Genomic DNA, 27738 nt, shown 5'->3' on the forward strand with positions numbered 1-27738 from the left:
CAACTCCCAAACACACTGACCTGTCTCCAACTCCCACACATTCTGACCTCTCCGCAACTCCCAAACTCACTGACCTCTGCCCAACTAACACACACACTGACCTCGCACCAATTCCCACACGCACTGACAGTTCTCCATCTCCCACACTCACTGACCTCTCTCTAACTCCCCCACACACTGACCACTATCCAACTCCCACATTCAATGACTTCTCTCCAACTCTCGCACACACTAACCTCTCTCCAATTCCCACACACACTGACCTCACTCCAACTCCCACACGCACTGACTTCACAACATCTCTGACACACACTGACCTCTCCCCAACTTACACACACACTGACCTCTCTCCAACTCCCACACACAATGACATCTCTCCAACTCCCGCACACAGTGACCTCTCGCCAACTCCCACACACACTGACCTCTCTCCAACTCCCACACTCACTGACCTCTCTCCAACTCCCACACGCAATGAGCTCTCTCAAACTCCAACATGCACTGACCTCTCTCCAACACCCACACTCACTGACCTCTCTCCAAATCCGACACACACTGACCTCTCTCCAACTCCCACACGCCCTGACCTCTCTCGAAACCCACACACAACGACCTCCCTACAACTACCACACACCATGAACTCTCTCCAACTCACACACACACTGACCGCTCTCCAAACCCACACACAATGACCTCTCAACAACTCCCACTAGCACTGACCTCTCTCCAACTCTCAGACACACTGACCTTTCTCCAACTCCCACACACACTGACCTCTCAGCGTCTCCCTGAACCACTGACCTCTCTCCAACACCGACACGTACTTTCCTCACCCCATTTCCCACACACACTGACCTCTCTCCAACACCGACACGTACTTTCCTCACCCCATTTCCCACACACACTGACCTCTCTCCAACTCCCTCACAAACTGACCACACTCCAACTCCCACACGCACTGACCTCTCTGCAACTCCCACACACACTGAACTCTCCCCACCTCCCATACGCACTGACTTCTCCCCAATGCCCAGACGCACTGACCGCTCTCGAACTCCAACACGCGCACATATCTTTCCATCCCACACGCACTGTCCCCACTCCAACCCACAAATGCACTGACCTCTCTCCCACTCCCACACTTACTGACCTCTCTCCAACAGCCAAACGCACTGACCTTTCTCCAACTCCCACATTCACTTACATCGCTCCAACTCACACACTCACTGACCTATCTCCAACTCCCACACGCATTGACCTCTCACCAACTCCCACGCACACTGAACTCTTGCCAACTCCCACACACACTTTCCTCCCCCAAATCCCACACATTCTGACAGCTCCCCAACTCCCACACACTCTGACCTCTCTCCAACTCGCACACAAACTGACCTCTCTCAAACTCACATACAAACTGCCCTCTCTCCAAATCCCACACACACTGACCTCTCACCAACTCCCACTAGCACTGACCTCTCTCCAACTCTCAGACACACTGACCTTTCTCCAACTCCCAAACACACTGAGCTCTCTCCTTCTCCCTGACACACTGACCTCTCTCGAACACCCACACACACTGTCCTCACCCCAACTCCCACACACAGTGACCTCTCGCCAACTCACACACACACTGACCTCTCTCCAACTCCCACACTCACTGACCTCTCTCCAACTCCCACACACAATGAGCTCTCTCAAACTCCCACATGCACTGACCTCTCTCCAACACCCACACTCACTGACCTCTCTCCAAATCCGACACACACTGACCTCTCTCCAACTCCCACACACCCTGACCTCTCTCGAAACCCACACACACTGACCTCCCTACAACTACCACACACCATGAACTCTCTCCAACTCACACACACACTGACCGCTCTCCAAACCCACACACAATGACCTCTCAACAACTCCCACTAGCACTGACCTCTCTCCAACTCTCAGACACACTGACCTTTCTCCAACTCCCACACACACTGACCTCTCTCCTTCTCCCTGACCCACTGACCTCTCTCCAACACCCACACGCACTGTCCTCACCCCAACTCCCACACACACTGAACTCTCCACACCTTCCATAAACACTGACTTCTCCCCAACGCCCACACGCACTGACCGCTCTCGAACTCCAACACGCACACATATCTTTCCATCCCACACGCACTGACCTCACTCCAACCCACAAACGCACTGACCTCTCTCCCACTCGCACACTTACTGACCTCTCTCCAACAGCCAAACGCACTGACCTTTCTCCAACTCCCACACACACTTACATCGCTCCAACTCCCACACTCACTGACCTCTCTCCAACTCCCACACTCACTGACCTATCTCCAACCCCCACACAAACTGAACTCTCCCCAACTCCCATACGAACTGACATCTCCCCAAAGCCCACACGCACTGACGCCTCCCCAACTCCCACACACACTGACCTCTCTGCAACTCCCAAACACACTGACCTCTGCCCAACTAACACACACACTGACCTCGCACCAATTCCCACACGCACTGACAGTTCTCCATCTCCCACACTCACTGACCTCTCTCTAACTCCCCCACACACTGACCACTATCCAACTCCCACATTCATTGACTTCTCAGGAACTCTCGCACACACTAACCTCTCTCCAATTCCCACACACACTGACCTCACTCCAACACCCACACGCACTGACTTCGCCCCATCTCTCACTCACACTGAACTCTCCCCAAGTCACACACACACTGTCCTCTCTCCAACTCACACACACAATGACATCTCTCCAACTCCCACACACAGTGACCTCTCGCCATCTCCCAGACACACTGACTTCTCTCCAACTCCCACACTCACTGACCTCTCTCCAACTCCCACACACAATGAGCTCTCTCAAACTCCCACATGCACTGACCTCTCTCCAACACCCACACTCACTGACCCCTCTCCAAATCCGACACACACTGACCTCTCTCCAACTCCCACACGCCCTGTCCTCTCTCGAAACCCACACACACTGACCTCCCTACAACCACCACACACCATGACCTCTCTCCAACTCACACACACACTGACCACTCTCCAGACCCACACACAATGACCTCTCAACAAATCCCACTAGCACTGATCTCTCTCCAACTCTCAGACACACTGACCTTTCTCCAACTCCCAAACACTGACCTCTCTCCTTCTCCCTGACCCACTGACCTCTCTCCAACTCCCACACGCACTGTCCTCACCCCAAGTCCCACACAGACTGACCTCTCTCCTACACTCTCACACACTGACCTCTCTCCAACTCCCACATGCACTGACCTCTCTGCAACTCCCAAACACACTGACCTTTGCCCAACTAACACACACTCTGACCTCGCACCAATTCCCACACGAACTGACAGTTCTCCATCTTCCACACTCACTGACCTCTCTCTAACTCCCCCACACACTGACCTCTCTCCATTTCCCACATTCATTGACTTCTCTCCAACTCTCGCACACACTAACCTCTCTCCAATTCCCACACACACTGACCTCACTCCAACACCCACACACACTGACTTCACCCCATCTCTCACACACACTGACCTCTCCCCAACTCACACACACACTGTCCTCTCTCCAACTCACACACACAATGACATCTCTCCAACTCCCACACACAGTGACCTCTCGCCATCTCCCAGACACACTGACCTCTCTCCAACTCCCACACTCACTGACCTCTCTCCAACTCCCACACACAATGAGCTCTCTCAAACTCCCACATGCACTGACCTCTCTCCAACACCCACACTCACTGACCTCTCTCCAAATCCGACACACACTGACCTCTCTCCAACTCCCACATGCCCTGACCTCTCTCGAAACCCACGCACAACGACCTCCCTACAACTACCACACACCATGACCTCTCTCCAACTCACACACACACTGACCGCTCTCCAAACCCACACACAATGACCTCTCAACAAATCCCACTAGCACTGACCTCTCTCCAACTCTCAGACACACTGACCTTTCTCCAACTCCCACAAACTGACCTCTCTCCTTCTCGCTGACCCACTGACCTCTCTCCAACTTCCACATGCACTGACCTCTCTGCAACTCCCACACACACTGAACTCTCCCCAACTCCCATACGCACTGACTTCTCTCCAACGCCCAGATGCACTGACCGCTCTCCAACTCCAACAGCCGCACATATCTTTCCATCCCACACGCACTGACCTCACTCCAACCCACAAACGCACTGACCTCTCTCCCACTCCCACACTCACTGACCTCTCTCCAACAGCCGAAAGCACTGACATTTCTCCAACTTCCACACACACTTACATCGCTCCAACTCCCACACTCACTGACCTATCTCCAACTCCCACACAAACTGAACTCTCCCCAACTCTCATACGAACTGACGTCTCCCCGAAGCCCACACGCACGGACCACTCCCCAGCACCCACACACACTGACCTCCCTACAACTACCACACACCATGATGTCTCTCCAACTCACACACACACTGACCACTCTACAAACCCACACACAATTACCTCTCTACAAATCCCACTAGCACTGACCTCTCTCCAACTCTCAGACACACTGACCTTTCTCCAACTCCCACACACACTGACCTCTCTCCTTCTCCCTGACCCACTGACCTCTCTCCAACTCCCACACGCACTGTCCTCACCCCAACTCCTACACACACTGACCTCTCTCCAACTCCCTCACACACTGACCACACTCCAACTCCCACACGCACTGACCTCTCTGCAACTCACACACACACTGAACTCTCCCCAACTCCCATACACAATGACTTCTTCCCAATGCCCACACGCACTGACCGCTCTCGAACTCCAACACGCGCTGATATCTTTCCATCCCACACGCACTGACCTCACTCCAACCCACAAACGCTCTGACCTCTCTCCCACTCCCACACTCACTGACCTCTCTCCAACAGCCAAACGCACTGACCTTTCTCCAACTCCCACACACACTTACATCGCTACAACTCCCACACTTACTGACCTCTCTCCAACTCCCACACACACTGACCTCTCTCCAACTCCCACACGCACTGTCCTCACCCCAACTCCTACACACACTGACCTCTCTCCAACTCCCTCACACACTGACCACACTCCAACTCCCACACGCACTGACCTCTCTGCAACTCACACACACACTGAACTCTCCCCAACTCCCATACACAATGACTTCTTCCCAACGCCCACACGCACTGACCGCTCTCGAACTCCAACACGCGCTGATATCTTTCCATCCCACACGCACTGACCTCACTCCAACCCACAAACGCTCTGACCTCTCTCCCACTCCCACACTCACTGACCTCTCTCCAACAGCCAAACGCACTGACCTTTCTCCAACTCCCACACACACTTACATCGCTCCAACTCCCACACTCACTGACCTCTCTCCAACTCCCACACAAACTGAACTGTCCCGAAGTCCCATATGAACTGACGTCTCCCCAAAGCCCATAAGCACTGACACATCCCCAACTCCCACACACACTGACCTCTCTGCAACACCCAAACACACTGACCTCTGCCCAACTATCACACACACTGACCTCGCACCAATTCCCACACGCACTGACAGTTCCCCATCTCCCACACTCACTGACCTCTCTCTAACTCCCACACACACTGACCTCTCTCCAACTCCCACATTCATTGACTTCTCTCCAACTCTCACACACACTGACCTCTCTCCAATTCCCACACTCATTGACCTCTCTCCAACTCTCACACACACTGAGCTCTCTCCAAATCCCACACTCATTGACCTCACTCCAACTCTCACACACACTGTCCTCTCTCCAACTCCCACACAAACTGACCTCTCCCCAACTCCCACACTGACTGATATCTTTCCCACTCCCACATCCCCTGATCTCTTTCCAACTCCACACAAACTGTCGTCTATCCAATTCCCACACACCCTGACTTCGCTGCAACTGCCACACACAATGACCTCTCCCCAACTCCCACACCCACTGACCTCAGCCAACTCCCACACACACTGACATCTCTCCAATTCCCACATTCACTGACCTCTCTCTAACTCCCACACGCACTGACCTCTCTCCAACAACCACACACACTGAACTCTCTCCAACAACCACACACACTGAACTCTCTCCAACTACCACACACACTGAACTCTCTCCAACTCCCACACTCATTGACCTCTCTCCAAATCCCACAAGCACTGACCTCTCTTCAACTCCCACACGCACTAACCATCTCCAAATCCCACACTCACTGACCTCTCTCCAACTGAAACAAACACTGACCTCTCCCAAACTCCCACACCCACTGTCCTCTCCCAAATCCCACTTACTCTGACCTCTCCCCAACTTCCACAAACACTGACCTCTCTCCAACTCGCACACAAACTGACCTTTTTCAAACTCCCACACAAACTGACCTTTCTCCAAATCCCACACACACTGACCGCTCTCCATTTCCCACACAAACTGATCTCCCCAACTCCCACACTGACTGACATCTCTCAAACTCAAACACTCCCTGTCCTCTCTCCAACTCCTACATGCAGTGACCTCTCTCCACTCCCACACACACTGAAATCACCCCATCTCTCACATACACTGACCTCTCTCCAACTCTCACATTCACTGACCTCTCTTCAACTCTCACACGCACTGACCTGTCTCCAACTCCCACACAAACTGACCTCTCTCCAACTGCCACACACACTGACCTCTCTCCAACTCCCACACACAATGACATCTCTCCAACTCCCACACACAGTGACCTCTCTCCAACTCCCACACACAATGACATCTCTCCAACTCCTACGCTCACTGATATCTCTCCAACTCCCACACACACTGACCTCTCTCCAACTCCCACACGCAATGAACTCTCTCAAACTCCCACATGCACTGACATCTCTCCAAATCCCCGATTCACTGACCTCTCTCCAACTCCGACATACACTGACCTCTCTACAATTCCAACACACCCTGATCTCTCTCCAACTCACACACACACTGACCTCTCTAGAAACCCACACACAATGACCTCTCTGCAACTCCCACAAGCACTGACCTCTCTCCAACTCCCTCACACACTGCCCACTCTCCGACTCCCACACACACTGAACTCTCCACAACTCCCATTAGCACTGACCTCTCTCCAGATCACAGACACACTGACCTTTCTCCAACTGCCACACAAACTGACCTCTCTCCAAATCCCACACACACTGACATCTCTCGAACTCCCTCCCACACTGACCTCTCTGCAACTCCCACACAAACTGACCACTCTCCAACTCCCACACAAATTAACCTCTCTCCAATTCCCACAAACACTGACCTCTGTCCAAAGCCAACACAAACTGACCTCTCAACAATTCCCACACACACTGACCTCTCTCCAACTCCCACACAAACTGACCTCTCCCCAACTGCCTCACACACTGACCTCTCTATAACTCCCACACGCACTGACCTCTCTGCAACTCCCACACACACTGAACTCTCCCCAACTCCCATCCACACTGACTTCTTCCCAACGCCCACACTCACTGACCGCTCTCGAACTCCAACACGCGCAGATATCTTTCCATCCCACACACGCACTGGCCTCACTCCAACCCCCAAACGCACTGAACGCTCTCCAACTCCCACACTCACTGACGTCTCGCCAATGGGCACACGCACTGACATTTCTCCAACTCCCACACACACTGACCTCGCTTCAACTGCCACACTCACTTACTTCTCCCCAACTCCAACACACACTGAACTCTCCCCAACTCCCACACCCACTGACCTCAGCCAACTCCCACACACACCGTCCTCTCCCCAAATCCCACACACACTGACCTCTCGCCAATTCCCACACACACTGACATCTCTCCAATTCCCACATTCACTGACCTCTCTCTAACTCACACATGCACTGACCTCTCTCCAACAACCACACACTTTGGAACTCTCTCCAACTACCACACACACTGAACTCTCTCCAACTCCCACACTCATTGACCTCTCTCCAAATCCCACAAGCACTGACCTCTCTTCAACTCCCACATGCACTGACCATCTCCAAATCCCACACTCACTGACCTCTCTCCAACTGAAACAAACACTGACCTCTCCCAAACTCCCACACCCACTGTCCTCTCCCAAATCCCACTTACTCTGACCTCTCCCCAACTTCCACAAACACTGACCTCTCTCCAACTCCCACACTCACTGACGTCTCTCCAATTGGCACACGCACTGACATTTCTCCAACTCCCACACACACTGACCTCGCTTCAACTGCCACACTCACTTACTTCTCCCCAACTCCAACACACACTGAACTCTCCCCAACTCCCATACGCACTGACTTCTCCCCAAAGCCCACACGCACTGACCCCTCCAAAACTCCCACACACACTGAGCTCTCTGCAACTCCCACACACACTGACCTCTGCCCACCTAACACACACACTGACCTCTCTCTAATTCCCACACACACTGACAGCTCTCCAACCCCCACATTCATTGAGCTCTCTCCAACTCCCACACACACTAACCTCTAGCCAAATCCCACACACACAGACATCTCTCCAACTCCCACACTCACTGACCTCTCTCCAATTCCCACACGCACTGACCTCTCTCCAACTCCCACGCACACTGAACTCTTGCCAACTCCCACACACACTTTCCTCTCTGAGGTCCCACACACTCTGACATCTCCCCAACTCCCACACACACTGACCTCTCTCCAACTCGCACACAAACTGACCTCTCTCCAACTCGCACACACACTGACCTCTCTCCAACTCCCACACTCACTGACCTCTCTCAAACTCCCATACAAACTGCCCTCTCTCCAAATCCCACACACACTGACCTCTCTCCATCTCCCACAAAAACTGACCTCTCTCCAACTCCCACACAAACTGACCTCGCTCCAACTCCCACACACACTGACCTCTCTCCAACTCCCACACACACTGACCTCTCTCAAACTCCCACACAAACTGACCTTTCCCCAACTACCACACTGACTGACATCTCTCAAATTCCCACACTCCCTGACTGCTCTCCAACTCCCACACGCATTGACCTCTCTCCAACTTGCACACACACTGACATCTCTCCAATTCCCACATGCAGTGACCTCTCTCCAACTCCCACACACACTGACCTCACTCCAACTCCCACACGCACTGACTTCACCCCATCTCTTACACACACTGACCTCTCCCCGACTCACACACGCGCTGAACTCTCACCAACTCCCACACTCACTGACCTCTCTCCAAATCCGACACACACTGACCTCTCTCCAACTCCCACACACACTGACCTCTCTCGAAACCCACACACACTGACCTCTCTACAGCTACCACAAACCATGACCTCTCTCCAACTCACACACACACTGACCTCTCTCCAAACCCACACACAATGACCTCTCTACAATTCCCACAAGCACTGACCTCTCTCCAACTGCCTCACACACTGACCACTCTCCAACTCGCACACACACTGACCTCTCTACAACTCCCACTAGCACAGACCTCTCTCCAACTCTCAGACACACTGACCTTTCTCCAACTCCCACACACACTGACCTCTCTCCTTCTCCCTGACCCACTGACCTCTCACCAACTCCCACACGCATTGTAATCACCCCAACTCCCACACACACTGACGTCTCTCCAACTCCCTCACACAGTGACTTCTCTCCAACTCCCACATGCACTGACCTCTGTCCAACTCCCACACACTATGAACTCTCCCCAACTCCCATTCGCACTGACTTCTCCCCAATGCCCACACGCACTGACCGCTCTCGAACGCCAACACGTGCATATATCTTTCCATCCCACACGCACTGACCTCACTCCCACACCCACACTCACTGACCTCTCTCCAAAAGCCAAACGCACTGACCTTTCTCCAACTCCCACACACACTTACATTGCTCCAACTCCCACACTCACTGACCTCTCTCCAACTCCCACACTCACTGACCTATCTCCAACTCCCACACAAACTGAACTCTCCCCAACTCCCATACGAACTGACGTCTCCCCAAAGCCCACACGCACTGACCCCTCCCCAACTCCCACACACACTGACCCCTCTGCAACTCCCAAACACACTGACCTCTGACCAACTTACACACACACTGACCTCGCACCAATTCCCACACGCACTGACCTCTCTCTAACTCCCACACACACTGACCTCTCTCCAACTCCCACATTCATTGACTTCTCTCCAACTCTCGCACACACTAACCTCTCTCCAATTCCCACACTCATTGACCACTCTCAAACTCTCACACACACCGAGCTCTCTCCAAATCCCACACTCATGGACCTCTCTCCAACTCTCACACACACTGTCCTCTCTCCAACTCACACACAAACTGACCTATCCCCAACTCCCACACTGACTGATATCTTTCCAACTCTCACATTCCCTGATGTCTTTCCAACTCCACACAAACTGTCCTCTATCCAATTCCCACACACTCTGACTTCTCTACAACTGCCACACACAATGACCTCTCCCCAACTCCCACACCCATTGACCTCTGCCAACTCCCACACACACCATCCTCTCCCGAAATCCCACCCACACTGACCTCTCTCCAATGCCCATACTCACTGATCGCTCTCCACCTCCCACACACACTAACCTCTCGCCAATTCCCACACACACTGACATCTCTCCAACTCCCACACTCACTGACCTCTCTCCAACTCCCACACGCACTGATCTCTCTCCAACTCCCACACACACTGAACTCTCTCCAACTACAACACACACTGACCTCTTTCCAACTCCCACACACAGTGACCTCTCTCCAACTCCTACACGCACTGACCTCTCTCCAACTGCCACACTCCCTGACCTCTCTCCAAATCCCACACTCACTGATCTTCTCCAACTGACACAAACGCTGACCTCTCCCAAACTCCCACACTCACTGTCCTCTCCCAAATCCCACACACTCTGACCTCTCCCCAACTTCCACACACACTGACCTCTCTCCAACTCGCACACAAACTGACCTCTCTCCAAATCCCACACACATTGACCTCACTTGATCTCTCACATGCACTGACCTGTCTCCAACTCCCACACACACTGTCCTCTCTCCAACACCTACACACAATGACATCTCTCCAACTCCCACACACAGTGACCTCTCTCCCATTCGCACACTCACTGAACTCTCTCCAACTCCGTCACGCATTGACCTCTCCCCAATCCCACAAACACTGACCTCTCTCCAACTCCCACACTCACTGACCTCTCTCCAACTCCCACACGCAATGAACTCTCTCAAACTCCCACATGCACTGACGTCTCTCCTACTCCAACACACCCTGATCTCTCTCCAACTCACACACACTGACCTCTCTCCAAACCCACACACACTGAACTCTCTACAACTCCCACTAGCACTGACCTCTCTCCAGATCTCAGACACACTGACCTTTCTCCAACTCCCACACACACTGACTTCTCTACAACTCCCACACACAATGACCTCTCTCCAACTCCCACACACACTGACCTCTGTACAGCTCCCACAAACACTGACCTATCTCCAACTCCCACACTCACTGACCTCTGTACAGCTCCCACAAACACTGACCTATCTCCAACTCGCATACGCACTGACCTCATCCAACTCCCACATGTACTGTCCTCTCTCAAACTCCCACACTCACTGACCGCTCTCCATCTCCCACACACACTGACTTCTCTCCAAATCCCACACAAACTGACCTCTCTAACACTCCCACATGCACTGACCTCTCTCCAAATCCCACACAAACTGACCTCTCTCCAAATTCCATACACACTGTCCTCTCTCCAAACCCACCCACTCTGACCTCTCTCCAACTCACACACACACTGACCTCTCTCCAAACCCACACAAACTGACCTCTCTAACACTCCCACATGCACTGACCTCTCTCTAACTCCCAAAAACACTGACCTCTCTCTGACTCCCACACACACACTGATCTCTCTACAGCTCCCTCTAGCACTGACCTCTCTGCAACTCCCACACACACTGACCTCTCTACAACTCCCACAAACACTGACCTCTCTCCAACTCCCACAAACACTGACCTCTCTCCAACTACCACAAACACTGATCTCTCTTCAACTTCACACGCACTGACCTCTCTCCAACTCCCACACACACTGACCTCTCTCCAACTCCCATACTCACTGACCTCTCGCCAACTCCCATACGCACTGACCACCCTTCAACTCCCACACTCTGACCTCTCTAAAATAACCACACACACTGACCTCTCTACAACTCCCACATGCACTGACCACTCTCCCACACCCACACACAATGACCTCACTACGACTCCCACACACGCCAACCTCTCTCCAACTCCCACACGTACTGACCTCTCTCCAACTCCCACACTCACTGACTCTCTCCAACTCCAACATGCACTGACCTCTCTCTAACTCCCACACTGACTGACCTCTCTCCAACTCCCACACACACTGACCTCTCTCCAACTCCCACACTGAATGACCTCTCTCCAACTCCCTCACACACTTACCTCTCTCCAACTCCCACACTCACTGACCTCTCTCCAACTCCCACACTCACTGACATCTCTCCAACTCCCACACACACTGAACTCTCCCCAACTCCCATACACAATGACTTCTTCCCAACGTCCACACGCACTGACCTCGCACCAATTCCCACACGCACTGACAGTTCCTCATCTCCCACACTCACTGACCTCTCTCTAACTCCCACACACACTGACCTCTCTCCAACTCCCACATTCATTGACTTCTCTCCAACTCTCACACACACTAACCTCTCTCCAATTCCCACACTCATTGACCTCTCCCCAACTCCCACACACACTGACCTCTCTCCAACTCGCACACAAACTGACCTCTCTCCAAATCCCACACACACTGACCTCACTTCATCTCTCACATGCACTGACCTGTCTCCAACTCCCACACAAACTGACCTCTCTCCAACTCCCACACACATTGACCTCTCTCCAAATCCCACACACACTGTCCTCTCTCCAACACCTACACACAATGACATCTCTCCAACTCCCACACACAGTGACCTCTCTCCCATTCGCACACTCACTGAACACTCTCCAACTCCGTCACGCATTGACCTCTCCCCAATCCCACCAACACTGACCTCTCTCCAACTCCCACACTCACTGACCTCTCTCCAACTCCCACACGCAATGAACTCTCTCAAACTCCCACATGCACTGACGTCTCTCCTACTCCAACACACCCTGATCTCTCTCCAACTCACACACACTGACCTCTCTCCAAACCCACACACACTGAACTCTCTACAACTCCCACTAGCACTGACCTCTCTCCAGATCTCAGACACACTGACCTTTCTCCAACTCCCACACACACTGACTTCTCTACAACTCCCACACACAATGACCTCTCTCCAACTCCCACACACACTGACCTCTGTACAGCTCCCACAAACACTGACCTATCTCCAACTCGCATACGCACTGACCTCATCCAACTCCCACATGTACTGTCCTCTCTCAAACTCCCACACTCACTGACCGCTCTCCATCTCCACACACACTGACCTCTCTCCAAATCCCACACAAACTGACCTCTCTCCAAATTCCACACACACTGTCCTCTCTCCAAACCCACCCACTCTGACCTCTCTCCAACTCACACACACACTGACCTCTCTCCAAACCCACACAAACTGACCTCTCTAACACTCCCACATGCACTGACCTCTCTCTAACTCCCAAAAACACTGACCTCTCTCTGACTCCCACACACACACTGATCTCTCTACAGCTCCCTCTAGCACTGACCTCTCTGCAACTCCCACACACACTGACCTCTCTACAACTCCCACAAACACTGACCTCTCTCCAACTCCCACAAACACTGACCTCTCTCCAACTACCACAAACACTGATCTCTCTTCAACTTCACACGCACTGACCTCTCTCCAACTCCCACACACACTGACCTCTCTCCAACTCCCATACTCACTGACCTCTCGCCAACTCCCATACGCACTGACCACCCTTCAACTCCCACACTCTGACCTCTCTAAAATAACCACACACACTGACCTCTCTACAACTCCCACATGCACTGACCACTCTCCAACACCCACACACAATGACCTCACTACGAGTCCCACACACGCCAACCTCTCTCCAACTCCCACACGTACTGACCTCTCTCCAACTCCCACACTCACTGACTCTCTCCAACTCCAACATGCACTGACCTCTCTCTAACTCCCACACTGACTGACCTCTCTCCAACTCCCACACACACTGACCTCTCTCCAACTCCCACACTGAATGACCTCTCTCCAACTCCCTCACACACTTACCTCTCTCCAACTCCCACACTCACTGACCTCTCTCCAACTCCCACACTCACTGACATCTCTCCAACTCCCACACACACTGAACTCTCCCCAACTCCCATACACAATGACTTCTTCCCAACGTCCACACGCACTGACCTCGCACCAATTCCCACACGCACTGACAGTTCCTCATCTCCCACACTCACTGACCTCTCTCTAACTCCCACACACACTGACCTCTCTCCAACTCCCACATTCATTGACTTCTCTCCAACTCTCACACACACTAACCTCTCTCCAATTCCCACACTCATTGACCTCTCCCCAACTCCCACACACACTGACTTCTCTACAACTCCCACACACAATGACCTCTCTCCAACTCCCACACACACTGACCTCTGTACAGCTCCCACAAACACTGACCTATCTCCAACTCGCATACGCACTGACCTCATCCAACTCCCACATGTACTGTCCTCTCTCAAACTCCCACACTCACTGACCGCTCTCCATCTCCCACACACACTGACCTCTCTCCAAATCCCACACAAACTGACCTCTCTCCAAATTCCACACACACTGTCCTCTCTCCAAACCCACCCACTCTGACCTCTCTCCAACTCACACACACACTGACCTCTCTCCAAACCCACACAAACTGACCTCTCTAACACTCCCACATGCACTGACCTCTCTCTAACTCCCAAAAACACTGACCTCTCTCTGACTCCCACACACACACTGATCTCTCTACAGCTCCCTCTAGCACTGACCTCTCTGCAACTCCCACACACACTGACCTCTCTCCAACTCCCACAAACACTGACCTCTCTCCAACTACCACAAACACTGATCTCTCTTCAACTTCACACGCACTGACCTCTCTCCAACTCCCACACACACTGACCTCTCTCCAACTCCCATACTCACTGACCTCTCGCCAACTCCCATACGCACTGACCACCCTTCAACTCCCACACTCTGACCTCTCTAAAATAACCACACACACTGACCTCTCTACAACTCCCACATGCACTGACCACTCTCCAACACCCACACACAATGACCTCACTACGAGTCCCACACACGCCAACCTCTCTCCAACTCCCACACGTACTGACCTCTCTCCAACTCCCACACTCACTGACTCTCTCCAACTCCCACACACACTGACCTCTCTCCAACTCCCACATTCATTGACTTCTCTCCAACTCTCACACACACTAACCTCTCTCCAATTCCCACACTCATTGACCTCTCCCCAACTCCCACACACACTGACCTCTCTCCAACTCGCACACAAACTGACCTCTCTCCAAATCCCACACACACTGACCTCACTTCATCTCTCACATGCACTGACCTGTCTCCAACTCCCACACAAACTGACCTCTCTCCAACTCCCACACACATTGACCTCTCTCCAAATCCCACACACACTGTCCTCTCTCCAACACCTACACACAATGACATCTCTCCAACTCCCACACACAGTGACCTCTCTCCCATTCGCACACTCACTGAACACTCTCCAACTCCGTCACGCATTGACCTCTCCCCAATCCCACAAACACTGACCTCTCTCCAACTCCCACACTCACTGACCTCTCTCCAACTCCCACACGCAATGAACTCTCTCAAACTCCCACATGCACTGACGTCTCTCCTACTCCAACACACCCTGATCTCTCTCCAACTCACACACACTGACCTCTCTCCAAACCCACACACACTGAACTCTCTACAACTCCCACTAGCACTGACCTCTCTCCAGATCTCAGACACACTGACCTTTCTCCAACTCCCACACACACTGACTTCTCTACAACTCCCACACACAATGACCTCTCTCCAACTCCCACACACACTGACCTCTGTACAGCTCCCACAAACACTGACCTATCTCCAACTCGCATACGCACTGACCTCATCCAACTCCCACATGTACTGTCCTCTCTCAAACTCCCACACTCACTGACCGCTCTCCATCTCCCACACACACTGACCTCTCTCCAAATCCCACACAAACTGACCTCTCTCCAAATTCCACACACACTGTCCTCTCTCCAAACCCACCCACTCTGACCTCTCTCCAACTCACACACACACTGACCTCTCTCCAAACCCACACAAACTGACCTCTCTAACACTCCCACATGCACTGACCTCTCTCTAACTCCCAAAAACACTGACCTCTCTCTGACTCCCACACACACACTGATCTCTCTACAGCTCCCTCTAGCACTGACCTCTCTGCAACTCCCACACACACTGACCTCTCTCCAACTCCCACAAACACTGACCTCTCTCCAACTACCACAAACACTGATCTCTCTTCAACTTCACACGCACTGACCTCTCTCCAACTCCCACACACACTGACCTCTCTCCAACTCCCATACTCACTGACCTCTCGCCAACTCCCATACGCACTGACCACCCTACAACTCCCACACTCTGACCTCTCTAAAATAACCACACACACTGACCTCTCTACAACTCCCACATGCACTGACCACTCTCCAACACCCACACACAATGACCTCACTACGAGTCCCACACACGCCAACCTCTCTCCAACTCCCACACGTACTGACCTCTCTCCAACTCCCACACTCACTGACTCTCTCCAACTACAACATGCACTGACCTCTCTCTAACTCCCACACTGACTGACCTCTCTCCAACTCCCACACACACTGACCTCTCTCCAACTCCCACACTGAATGACCTCTCTCCAACTCCCTCACACACTTACCTCTCTCCAACTCCCACACTCACTGACCTCTCTCCAACTCCCACACTCACTGACATCTCTCCAACTCCCACACACACTGAACTCTCCCCAACTCCCATACACAATGACTTCTTCCCAACGTCCACACGCACTGACCTCGCACCAATTCCCACACGCACTGACAGTTCCTCATCTCCCACACTCACTGACCTCTCTCTAACTCCCACACACACTGACCTCTCTCCAACTCCCACATTCATTGACTTCTCTCCAACTCTCACACACACTAACCTCTCTCCAATTCCCACACTCATTGACCTCTCCCCAACTCCCACACACACTGACCTCTCTCCAACTCCCACACACACTGACCTCTCTCCAACTCCCACATTCATTGACTTCTCTCCAACTCTCACACACACTGAGCTCTCTCCAAATCCCACACTCATTGACCTCACTCCAACTCTCACACACACTGTCCTCTCTCCAACTCCCACACAAACTGACCTCTCCCCAACTCCCACACTGACTTATATCTTTCCCACTCCCACATCCCCTGATCTCTTTCCAACTCCACACAAACTGTCCTCTATCCAATTCCCACACACCCTGACTTCGCTGCAACTGCCACACACAATGACCTCTCCCCAACTCCCACACCCACTGACCTCAGCCAACTCCCACACACACCGTCCTCTCCCCAAATCCCACACACACTGACCTCTCGCCAATTCCCACACACACTGACATCTCTCCAATTCCCACATTCACTGACCTCTCTCTAACTCCCACACGCACTGACCTCTCTCCAACAACCACACACACTGAACTCTCTCCAACTACCACACACACTGAACTCTCTCCAAGTCCCACACTCATTGACCTCTCTCCAAATCCCACAAGCACTGACCTCTCTTCAACTCCCACACGCACTGACCATCTCCAAATCCTACACTCACTGACCTCTCTCCAACTGAAACAAACACTGACCTCTCCCAAACTCCCACACCCACTGTCCCCTCCCAAATCCCACTTACTCTGACCTCTCCCCAACTTCCACACACACTGACCTCTCTCCAACTCGCACACAAACTGACCTTTTTCAAACTCCCACACAAACGGACCTTTCTCCAAATCCCACACACACTGACCGCTCTCCATTTCCCACACAAACTGATCTCCCCAACTCCCACACTGACTGACATCTCTCAAACTCAAACACTCCCTGTCCTCTCTCCAACTCCTACATGCAGTGACCTCTCTCCACTCCCACACACACTGAAATCACCCCATCTCTCACACACACTGACCTCTCTCCAACTCTCACATTCACTGACCTCTCTTCAACTCTCACACGCACTGACCTGTCTCCAACTCCCACACAAACTGACCTCTCCCCAACTGCCTCACACACTGACCTCTCTATAACTCCCACACGCACTGACCTCTCTGCAACTCCCACACACACTGAACTCTCCCCAACTCCCATCCACACTGACTTCTTCCCAACGCCCACACTCACTGACCGCTCTCGAACTCCAACACGCGCAGATATCTTTCCATCCCACACACGCACTGGCCTCACTCCAACCCCCAAACGTACTGAACGCTCTCCAACTCCCACACTCACTGACGTCTCTCCAATGGGCACACGCACTGACATTTCTCCAACTCCCACACACACTGACCTCGCTTCAACTGCCACACTCACTTACTTCTCCCCAACTCCAACACACACTGAACTCTCCCCAACTCCCACACCCACTGACCTCAGCCAACTCCTACACACACCGTCCTCTCCCCAAATCCCACACACACTGACCTCTCGCCAATTCCCACACACACTGACATCTCTCCAATTCCCACATTCACTGACCTCTCTCTAACTCCCACACGCACTGACCTCTCTCCAACAACCACACACATTGGAACTCTCTCCAACTACCACACACACTGACCTCTCTCCAACTCCAACACTCATTGACCTCTCTCCAAATCCCACAAGCACTGACCTCTCTTCAACTCCCACATGCACTGACCATCTCCAAATCCCACAATCACTGACCTCTCTCCAACTGAAACAAACACTGACCTCTCCCAAACTCCCACACCCACTGTCCTCTCCCAAATCCCACTTACTCTGACCTCTCCCCAACTTCCACAAACACTGACCTCTCTCCAACTCCCACACTCACTGACGTCTCTCCAATGGGCACACGCACTGACATTTCTCCAACTCCCACACACACTGACCTCGCTTCAACTGCCACACTCACTTACTTCTCCCCAACTCCAACACACACTGAACTCTCCCCAACTCCCATACGCACTGACTTCTCCCCAAAGCCCACATGCACTGACCCCTCCAAAACTCCCACACACACTGAGCTCTCTGCAACTCCCACACACACTGACCTCTGCCCACCAAACACACACACTGACCTCTCTCTAATTCCCACACACACTGACAGCTCTCCAACTCCCACACTCACTGACCTCTCTCCAACTCCCACACACACTAACCTCTAGCCAAGTCCCACACACACAGACATCTCTCCAACTCCCACACTCACTGACCTCTCTCCAATTCCCACACGCACTGACCTCTAGCCAAATCCCACACACACAGACATCTCTCCAACTCCCACACTCACTGACCTCTCTCCAATTCCCACACGCACTGACCTCTCTCCAACTCCCACGCACACTGAACTCTTGCCAACTCCCACACACACTTTCCTCTCTGAAGTCCCACACACTCTGACATCTCCCCAACTCAAACACACACTGACCTCTCTCCAACTCGCACACAAACTGACCTCACTCAAACTCCCATACAAACTGCCCTCTCTCCAAATCCCACACACACTGACCTCTCTCCATCTCCCACAAAAACTGACCTCTCCCCAACTCCCACACAAACTGACCTCGCTCCAACTCCCACACACACTGACCTCTCTCAAACTCCCACACAAACTGACCTCTCCCCAACTACCACACTGACTGACATCTCTCAAATTCCCACACTCCCTGACTGCTCTCCAACTCCCACACGCATTGACCTCTCTCCAACTTGCACACACACTGACATCTCTCCAATTCCCACATGCAGTGACCTCTCTCCAACTCCCACACACACTGACCTCACTCCAACTCCCACACGCACTGACTTCACCCCATCTCTTACACACACTGACCTCTCCCCGACTCACACACGCGCTGAACTCTCACCAACTCCCACACTCACTGACCTCTCTCCAACTCCGACACACACTGACCTCTCTCCAACTCCCACACACACTGACCTCTCTTGAAACCCACACACACTGACCTCTCTACAGCTACCACAAACCATGACCTCTCTCCAACTCACACACACACTGACCTCTCTCCAAACCCACACACAATGACCTCTCTACAATTCCCACAAGCACTGACCTCTCTCCAACTGCCTCACACACTGACCACTCTCCAACTCGCACACACACTGACCTCTCTACAACTCCCACTAGCACAGACCTCCCTCCAACTCTCAGACACACTGACCTTTCTCCAACTCCCACACACACTGACCTCTCTCCTTCTCCCTGACCCACTGACCTCTCACCAACTCCCACACGCATTGTAATCACCCCAACTCCCACACACACTGACGTCTCTCCAACTCCCACACGCACTGACCTCTGTCCAACTCCCACACACTCTGAACTCTCCCCAACTCCCATTCGCACTGACTTCTCCCCAATGCCCATACGCACTGACCACTCTCGAACGCCAACATGCGCATATATCTTTCCATCCCACACGCACTGACCTCACTCCAACACCCAAACGCACTGACCTCTCTCCCACTCCCACACTCACTGACCTCTCTCCAAAAGCCAAACGCACTGACCTTTCTCCAACTCCCACACACACTTACATCGCTCCAACTCCCACACTCACTGACCTCTCTCCAACTCCCACACTCACTGACCCATCTCCAACTCCCACACAAACTGAACTCTCCCCAACTCCCATACGAACTGACGTCTCCCCAAAGCCCACACGCACTGACCCCTCCCCAACTCCCACACACACTGACCCCTCTGCAACTCCCAAACACACTGACCTCTGCCCAACTTACACACACACTGACCTCGCACCAATTCCCACACGCACTGACCTCTCTCTAACTCCCACACACACTGACCTCTCTCCAACTCCCACATTCATTGACTTCTCTCCAACTCTCGCACACACTAACCTCTCTCCAATTCCCACACTCATTGACCACTCTCAAACTCTCACACACACCGAGCTCTCTCCAAATCCCACACTCATGGACCTCTCTCCAACTCTCACACACACTGTCCTCTCTCCAACTCACACACAAACTGACCTATCCCCAACTCCCACACTGACTGATATCTTTCCAACTCCCACATTCCCTGATGTCTTTCCAACTCCACACAAACTGTCCTCTATCCAATTCCCACACACTCTGACTTCTCTGCAACTGCCACACACAATGACCTCTACCCAACTCCCACACCCATTGACCTCTGCCAACTCCCACACACACCATCCTCTCCCGAAATCCCACCCACACTGACCTCTCTCCAATGCCCATACTCACTGATCTCTCTCCACCTCCCACACACACTAACCTCTCACCAATTCCCACACACACTGACATCTCTCCAACTCCCACACGCACTGACCTCTCTCCAACTCCCACACACACTGAACTCTCTCCAACTACAACACACACTGACCTCTGTCCAACTCCCACACTCACTGACCTCTCTCCAACTGCCACACTCCCTGACCTCTCTCCAAATCCCACACTCACTGACCTCTCTCCAACTACCACACACCCTGACCTCTCTCCAAATCCCACATTCACTGTCCTTCTCCAACTGACACAAACACTGACCTCTCCCAAACTCCCACATTCACTGTCCTCTCCCAAATCCCACACACTCTGACCTCTCCCCAACTTCCACACACACTGACCTCTCTGCAACTCGCACACAAACTGACCTCTCTCCAAATCCCACACACACTGACCTCACTTGATCTCTCACATGCACTGACCTGTCTCCAACTCCCACACAAACTGACTTCTCTCCAACTCCCACACACACTGACCTCTCTCCAACTCCCACACACCGAACTCTCTCCAACTCCCACACTCACTGACCTCTCTCCAACTCCCACGCACACTGACCTCTCTCCAACACCTACACACAATGACATCTCTCCAACTCCCACACACAGTGACCTCTCTCCCATTCGCGCACTCACTGAACTCTCTCCAACTCCGTCACGCATTGACCTCTCCCCAATCCCACAAACACTGACCTCTCTCCAACTCCCACACTCACTGACCTCTCTCCAACTCCCACACGCAATGAACTCTCTCAAACTCCCACATGCACTGACGTCTCTCCTACTCCGACACACCCTGATCTCTCTCCAACTCACACACACTGACCTCTCTCCAAAACCACACACACTGAACTCTCTACAACTCCCACTAGCACTGACCTCTCTCCAAATCTCAGACACACTGACCTTTCTCCAAATCCCACACACACTGACTTCTCTACAAGTCCCACACACAATGACCTCTCTCCAACTCCCACACTCACTGACCTCTGTACAGCTCCCACAAACACTGACCTATCTCCAACTCGCATACGCACTGACCTCATCCAACTCCCACATGTACTGTCCTCTCTCAAACTCCCACACTCACTGACCGCTCTCCATCACACACTGACCTCTCTCCAAATCCCACACAAACTGACCTCTCTCCAAATTCCACACACACTGTCCTCTCTCCAAACCCACCCACTCTGACCTCTCTCCAACTCCCACACTCACTGACCTCTCTCCAACAGCCAAACGCACTGACCTTTCTCCAACTCCCACACACACTTACATCGCTCCAACTCCCACACTCACTGACCTATCTCCAACTCCCACACAATCTGAACTCTCCCCAACTCCCATACGAACTGACGTCTCCCCAAAGCCCACACGCACTGACCCCTCTGCAACTCCCAAACACACTGACCTCTGCCCAACTTACACACACACTGACCTCGCACCAATTCCCACACGCACTGACCTCTCTCTAACTCCCACACACACTGACCTCTCTCCAACTCCCACATTCATTGACTTCTCTCCAACTCTCGCACACACTAACCTCTCTCCAATTCCCACACTCATTGACCACTCTCAAACTCTCACACACACCGAGCTCTCTCCAAATCCCACACTCATGGACCTCTCTCCAACTCTCACACACACTGTCCTCTCTCCAACTCACACACAAACTGACCTATCCCCAACTCCCACACTGACTGATATCTTTCCAACTCCCACATTCCCTGATGTCTTTCCAACTCCACACAAACTGTCCTCTATCCAATTCCCACACACTCTGACTTCTCTACAACTGCCACACACAATGACCTCTCCCCAACTCCCACACCCATTGACCTCTGCCAACTCCCACACACACCATCCTCTCCCGAAATCCCACCCACACTGACCTCTCTCCAATGCCCATACTCACTGATCGCTCTCCACCTTCCACACACACTAACCTCTCGCCAATTCCCACACACACTGACATCTCTCCAACTCCCACACTCACTGACCTCTCTCCAACTCCCACAAGCACTGACCTCTCTCCAACTACCACACACACTGAACTCTCTCCAACTACAACACACACTGACCTCTGTCCAACTCCTACACGCACTGACCTCTCTCCACCTGCCACACTCCCTGACCTCTCTCCAAATCCCACATTCACTGACCTTCTCCAACTGACACAAACACTGACCTCTCCCAAACTCCCACACTCACTGTCCTCTCCCAAATCCCACACACTCTGACCTCTCCCCAACTTCCACACACACTGACCTCTCTCCAACTCGCACACAAACTGACCTCTCTCCAAATCCCACACACATTGACCTCACTTGATCTCTCACATGCACTGACCTGTCTCCAACTCCCACACAAACTGACCTCTCTCCAACTCCCACACACATTGACCTCTCTCCAAATCCCACACACACTGACCTCTCTCCAACACCTACACACAATGACATCTCTCCAACTCCCACACACAGTGACCTCTCTCCAATTTGCACACTCACTGAACTCTCTCCAACTCCGTCACGCATTGACCTCTCCCCAATCCCACAAACACTGACCTCTCTCCAACTCCCACACTCACTGACCTCTCTCCAACTCCCACACGCAATGAAATCTCTCAAACTCCCACACACACTGACCTCTCTCCAACACCTACACACAATGACATCTCTCCAACTCCCACACACAGTGACCTCTCTCCAATTTGCACACTCACTGAACTCTCTACAACTCCCACTAGCACTGACCTCTCTCCAGATCTCAGACACACTGACCTTTCTCCAACTCCCACACACACTGACTTCTCTACAACTCCCACACACAATGACCTCTCTCCAACTCCCACACACACTGACCTCTGTACAGCTCCCACAAACACTGACCTATCTCCAACTCCCACACTCACTGACCTCTGTACAGCTCCCACAAACACTGACCTATCTCCAACTCGCATACGCACTGACCTCATCCAACTCCCACATGTACTGTCCTCTCTCAAACTCCCACACTCACTGACCGCTCTCCATCTCCCACACACACTGACTTCTCTCCAAATCCCACACAAACTGACCTCTCTAACACTCCCACATGCACTGACCTCTCTCTAACTCCCAAAAACACTGACCTCTCTCTGACTCACACACACACACTGATCTCTCTACAGCTCCCTCTAGCACTGATCTCTCTCCAACTCCCACACACACTGACCTCTCTCCAACTCACACACACACTGACCTCTCTCCAAAGCCACACAAACTGACCTCTCTAACACTCCCACATGCACTGACCTCTCTCTAACTCCCAAAAACGCTGACCTCTCTCTGACTCACACACACACACTGATCTCTCTACAGCTCCCTCTAGCACTGATCTCTCTCCAACTCCCACACACACTGACCTCTCTCCAACTCCCACACGCACTGACCTCTCTACAACTACCACAAACACTGACCTCTCTCCAACTCCCACAAACACTGACCTCTCTACAACTACCACAAACACTGATCTCTCTTCAACTTCACACGCACTGACCTCTCTCCAACTCCCACACACACTGACCTCTCTCCAACTCCCACACTCACTGACCTCTCGCCAACTCCCATACGCACTGACCACCCTTCAACTCCCACACACTGACCTCTCTACAATAACCACACACACTGACCTCTCTACAACTCCCACACACACTGACCTCTCTACAACTCCCACATGCACTGACCACTCTCCAACACCCACACACAATGACCTCACTACGAGTCCCACACACGCCAACCTCTCTCCAACTCCCACACGTACTGACCTCTCTCCAACTCCCACACTCACTGACTCTCTCCAACTCCAACATGCACTGACCTCTCTCTAACTCCCACACTGACTGACCTCTCTCCAACTCCCACACACACTGACCTCTCTCCAACTCCCACACTGAATGACCTCTCTCCAACTCCCTCACACACTTACCTCTCTCCAACTCCCACACACACTGACCTCTCTCCAACTCCCACACACACTGACCTATCCCCAACTCCCACACTCACTGACATCACTCCAACTCCCACACTCCCTGACCTCTCTCCAACTCCCACACACACTGACCTCTCTCCAACTCCCACACACACTGACCTCTCTCCAACTCCCACAAACACTGACCTCTCTCCAACTCCCACACACACTGACCTGTCTCCACACCCACACACCCTGACCTGTCTGCAACACCCACATTCTCTGACTTCTCTCCAACTCCCACACACACTGACCTCTCTCCACACCCACGCACCCTGACCTGTCTGCAACACCCACATTCTCTGACTTCTCTCCAACTCCCACACACTGACCTCTCTACAATTACCACACACAATGACATCTCTAAAACTCCCAGATGCACTGAACGCTCTCCAACTCCCACACACACTGACCACTCTACAACTACCACACACACTGACCTCTCTCCAACTCCCATACTCACTGACCTCTCTCCAACTCCCACACACACCGAACTCTCTCCAACTCCCACAAACTGACTTCTCTCCAACTCCCACACACACTGACCTCTCTACAACTCCCACATACACTGACCTCTCTCCAACTCCCACCCTCACTGTCCTCTTTCCAACTCCCACACACACTGACCTCTACACAGCTCCCATGCACAGGGAATTCTGACTAAATTGTAGTATGTGTGTTTTTCTCCCCTCATTTTGTCCCCTCCGCTCCTGAATATGCTGCCTCCTTGCTCGGTCAACATGTTGTATAGCGGAGCCATATTGGTCCATAACTCATAATCCCAGATTTTATTCTTCCCTGTGTGCTAACTGACCTCCTCTCTAATAGCAGAAGCTGCATAACTACTCACCTCCACATCCATGGAGTAGTCAAAATCAGCCAGTGATCCCTTCACTATCTATTACCTCTACTGGAAAGTGCTACCTGCTGATCCACTCGCTCCCTGGGTACGTTTAACTGCTGTATTTTTGCACAAATCAGTGACTGTTCTTCACAAACAGTAACCCACTGGTTGTAAAGCATTTAAAGAGCATGAACGTGTCATTGTTCTGCACAGAAGCACATTCCTACTTGTTCATTTTTGCGTGTTGGTGTTCATTGTGATACCACTGCAGTCAAATAGCCTGCCAACACTCACTGCATTGGCTCATGTATTTCTGAAGCTCACTTGTGCCAGACACCCAGTGCTCATGGCCTTGTGAGGAGAGGAGGTGGTAGAACACTGGGAGGACGTGTGGAATAATTGAATTGTTTGCAAAAGCTGTAAAGCAAACAAAGGGATGTTCATCTTAAGTTACAATCCCATCAAACTCATTCTTGTTTTTCAGAAAGATGACACCTGCAACACGTGCAAAACTTTCATGCGGGAGATTGTTGGCATGGGGAACCGCAATTCACCGAAGGTACTGGTCACTGATAATGCATTTGGATCAGGATGTGGGAAACCCATTGACACCAAACACTGCAATGCTAAATATTCAGCCATTGCCCATAGTTACCATTTAACCCTTAAAAGAGAGCCTCAGCAGATTGTACTAATCTGAACTGATGCTGCCGCAAAGCTGATTTCAGGGACTGGCCCTGTTGTCACAACAGGATCACCCTCTCGAGTATTCTCCGAGTATTAGCATCTGGCGTTGGGGGTGGGGGAGTCTCACCTCTGTCTGTCCCAGCCCTGTCTATAATAAATAGTGTTCGGACATGTAGGTCCCTGGACCTCTTCCATAGACAACTGCAACAACACACAGCTGTACCCAGAGCTGGGAGCTCAGGAATTTGCCAGACAGGAAAGCAGAACATTTCCCTTCTACATCCCGATAATTCAGCCATGGGCATCGCCAGTGGAGGTCTCACTCAGCATAATGAATTGTAGGAAGGCAGAGACAATGATCTCTGCAGCGTTCCAGGATGCAGCTACTGACTAA

The 27738-nt window shown here is 52.3% G+C and overlaps 1 protein-coding gene across 1 annotated transcript in view; it reads left to right on the forward strand.

Moving 5' to 3' along the window:
* LOC121290045 (prosaposin-like) overlaps nt 1-27738 on the forward strand; it is a 393687-nt gene that overhangs the window by 139406 nt on the left and 226543 nt on the right. Inside the window, exon 3 of the mRNA XM_041210192.1 lies at nt 27142-27216. Coding sequence (XP_041066126.1) covers nt 27142-27216 — 75 coding nt within the window. The remainder of the gene's footprint in view (nt 1-27141; nt 27217-27738) is intronic.

Source organism: Carcharodon carcharias, chromosome 17 (assembly GCF_017639515.1).
Source record: "Carcharodon carcharias isolate sCarCar2 chromosome 17, sCarCar2.pri, whole genome shotgun sequence".
In the NCBI taxonomy this organism is placed as follows: domain Eukaryota; kingdom Metazoa; phylum Chordata; class Chondrichthyes; order Lamniformes; family Lamnidae; genus Carcharodon; species Carcharodon carcharias.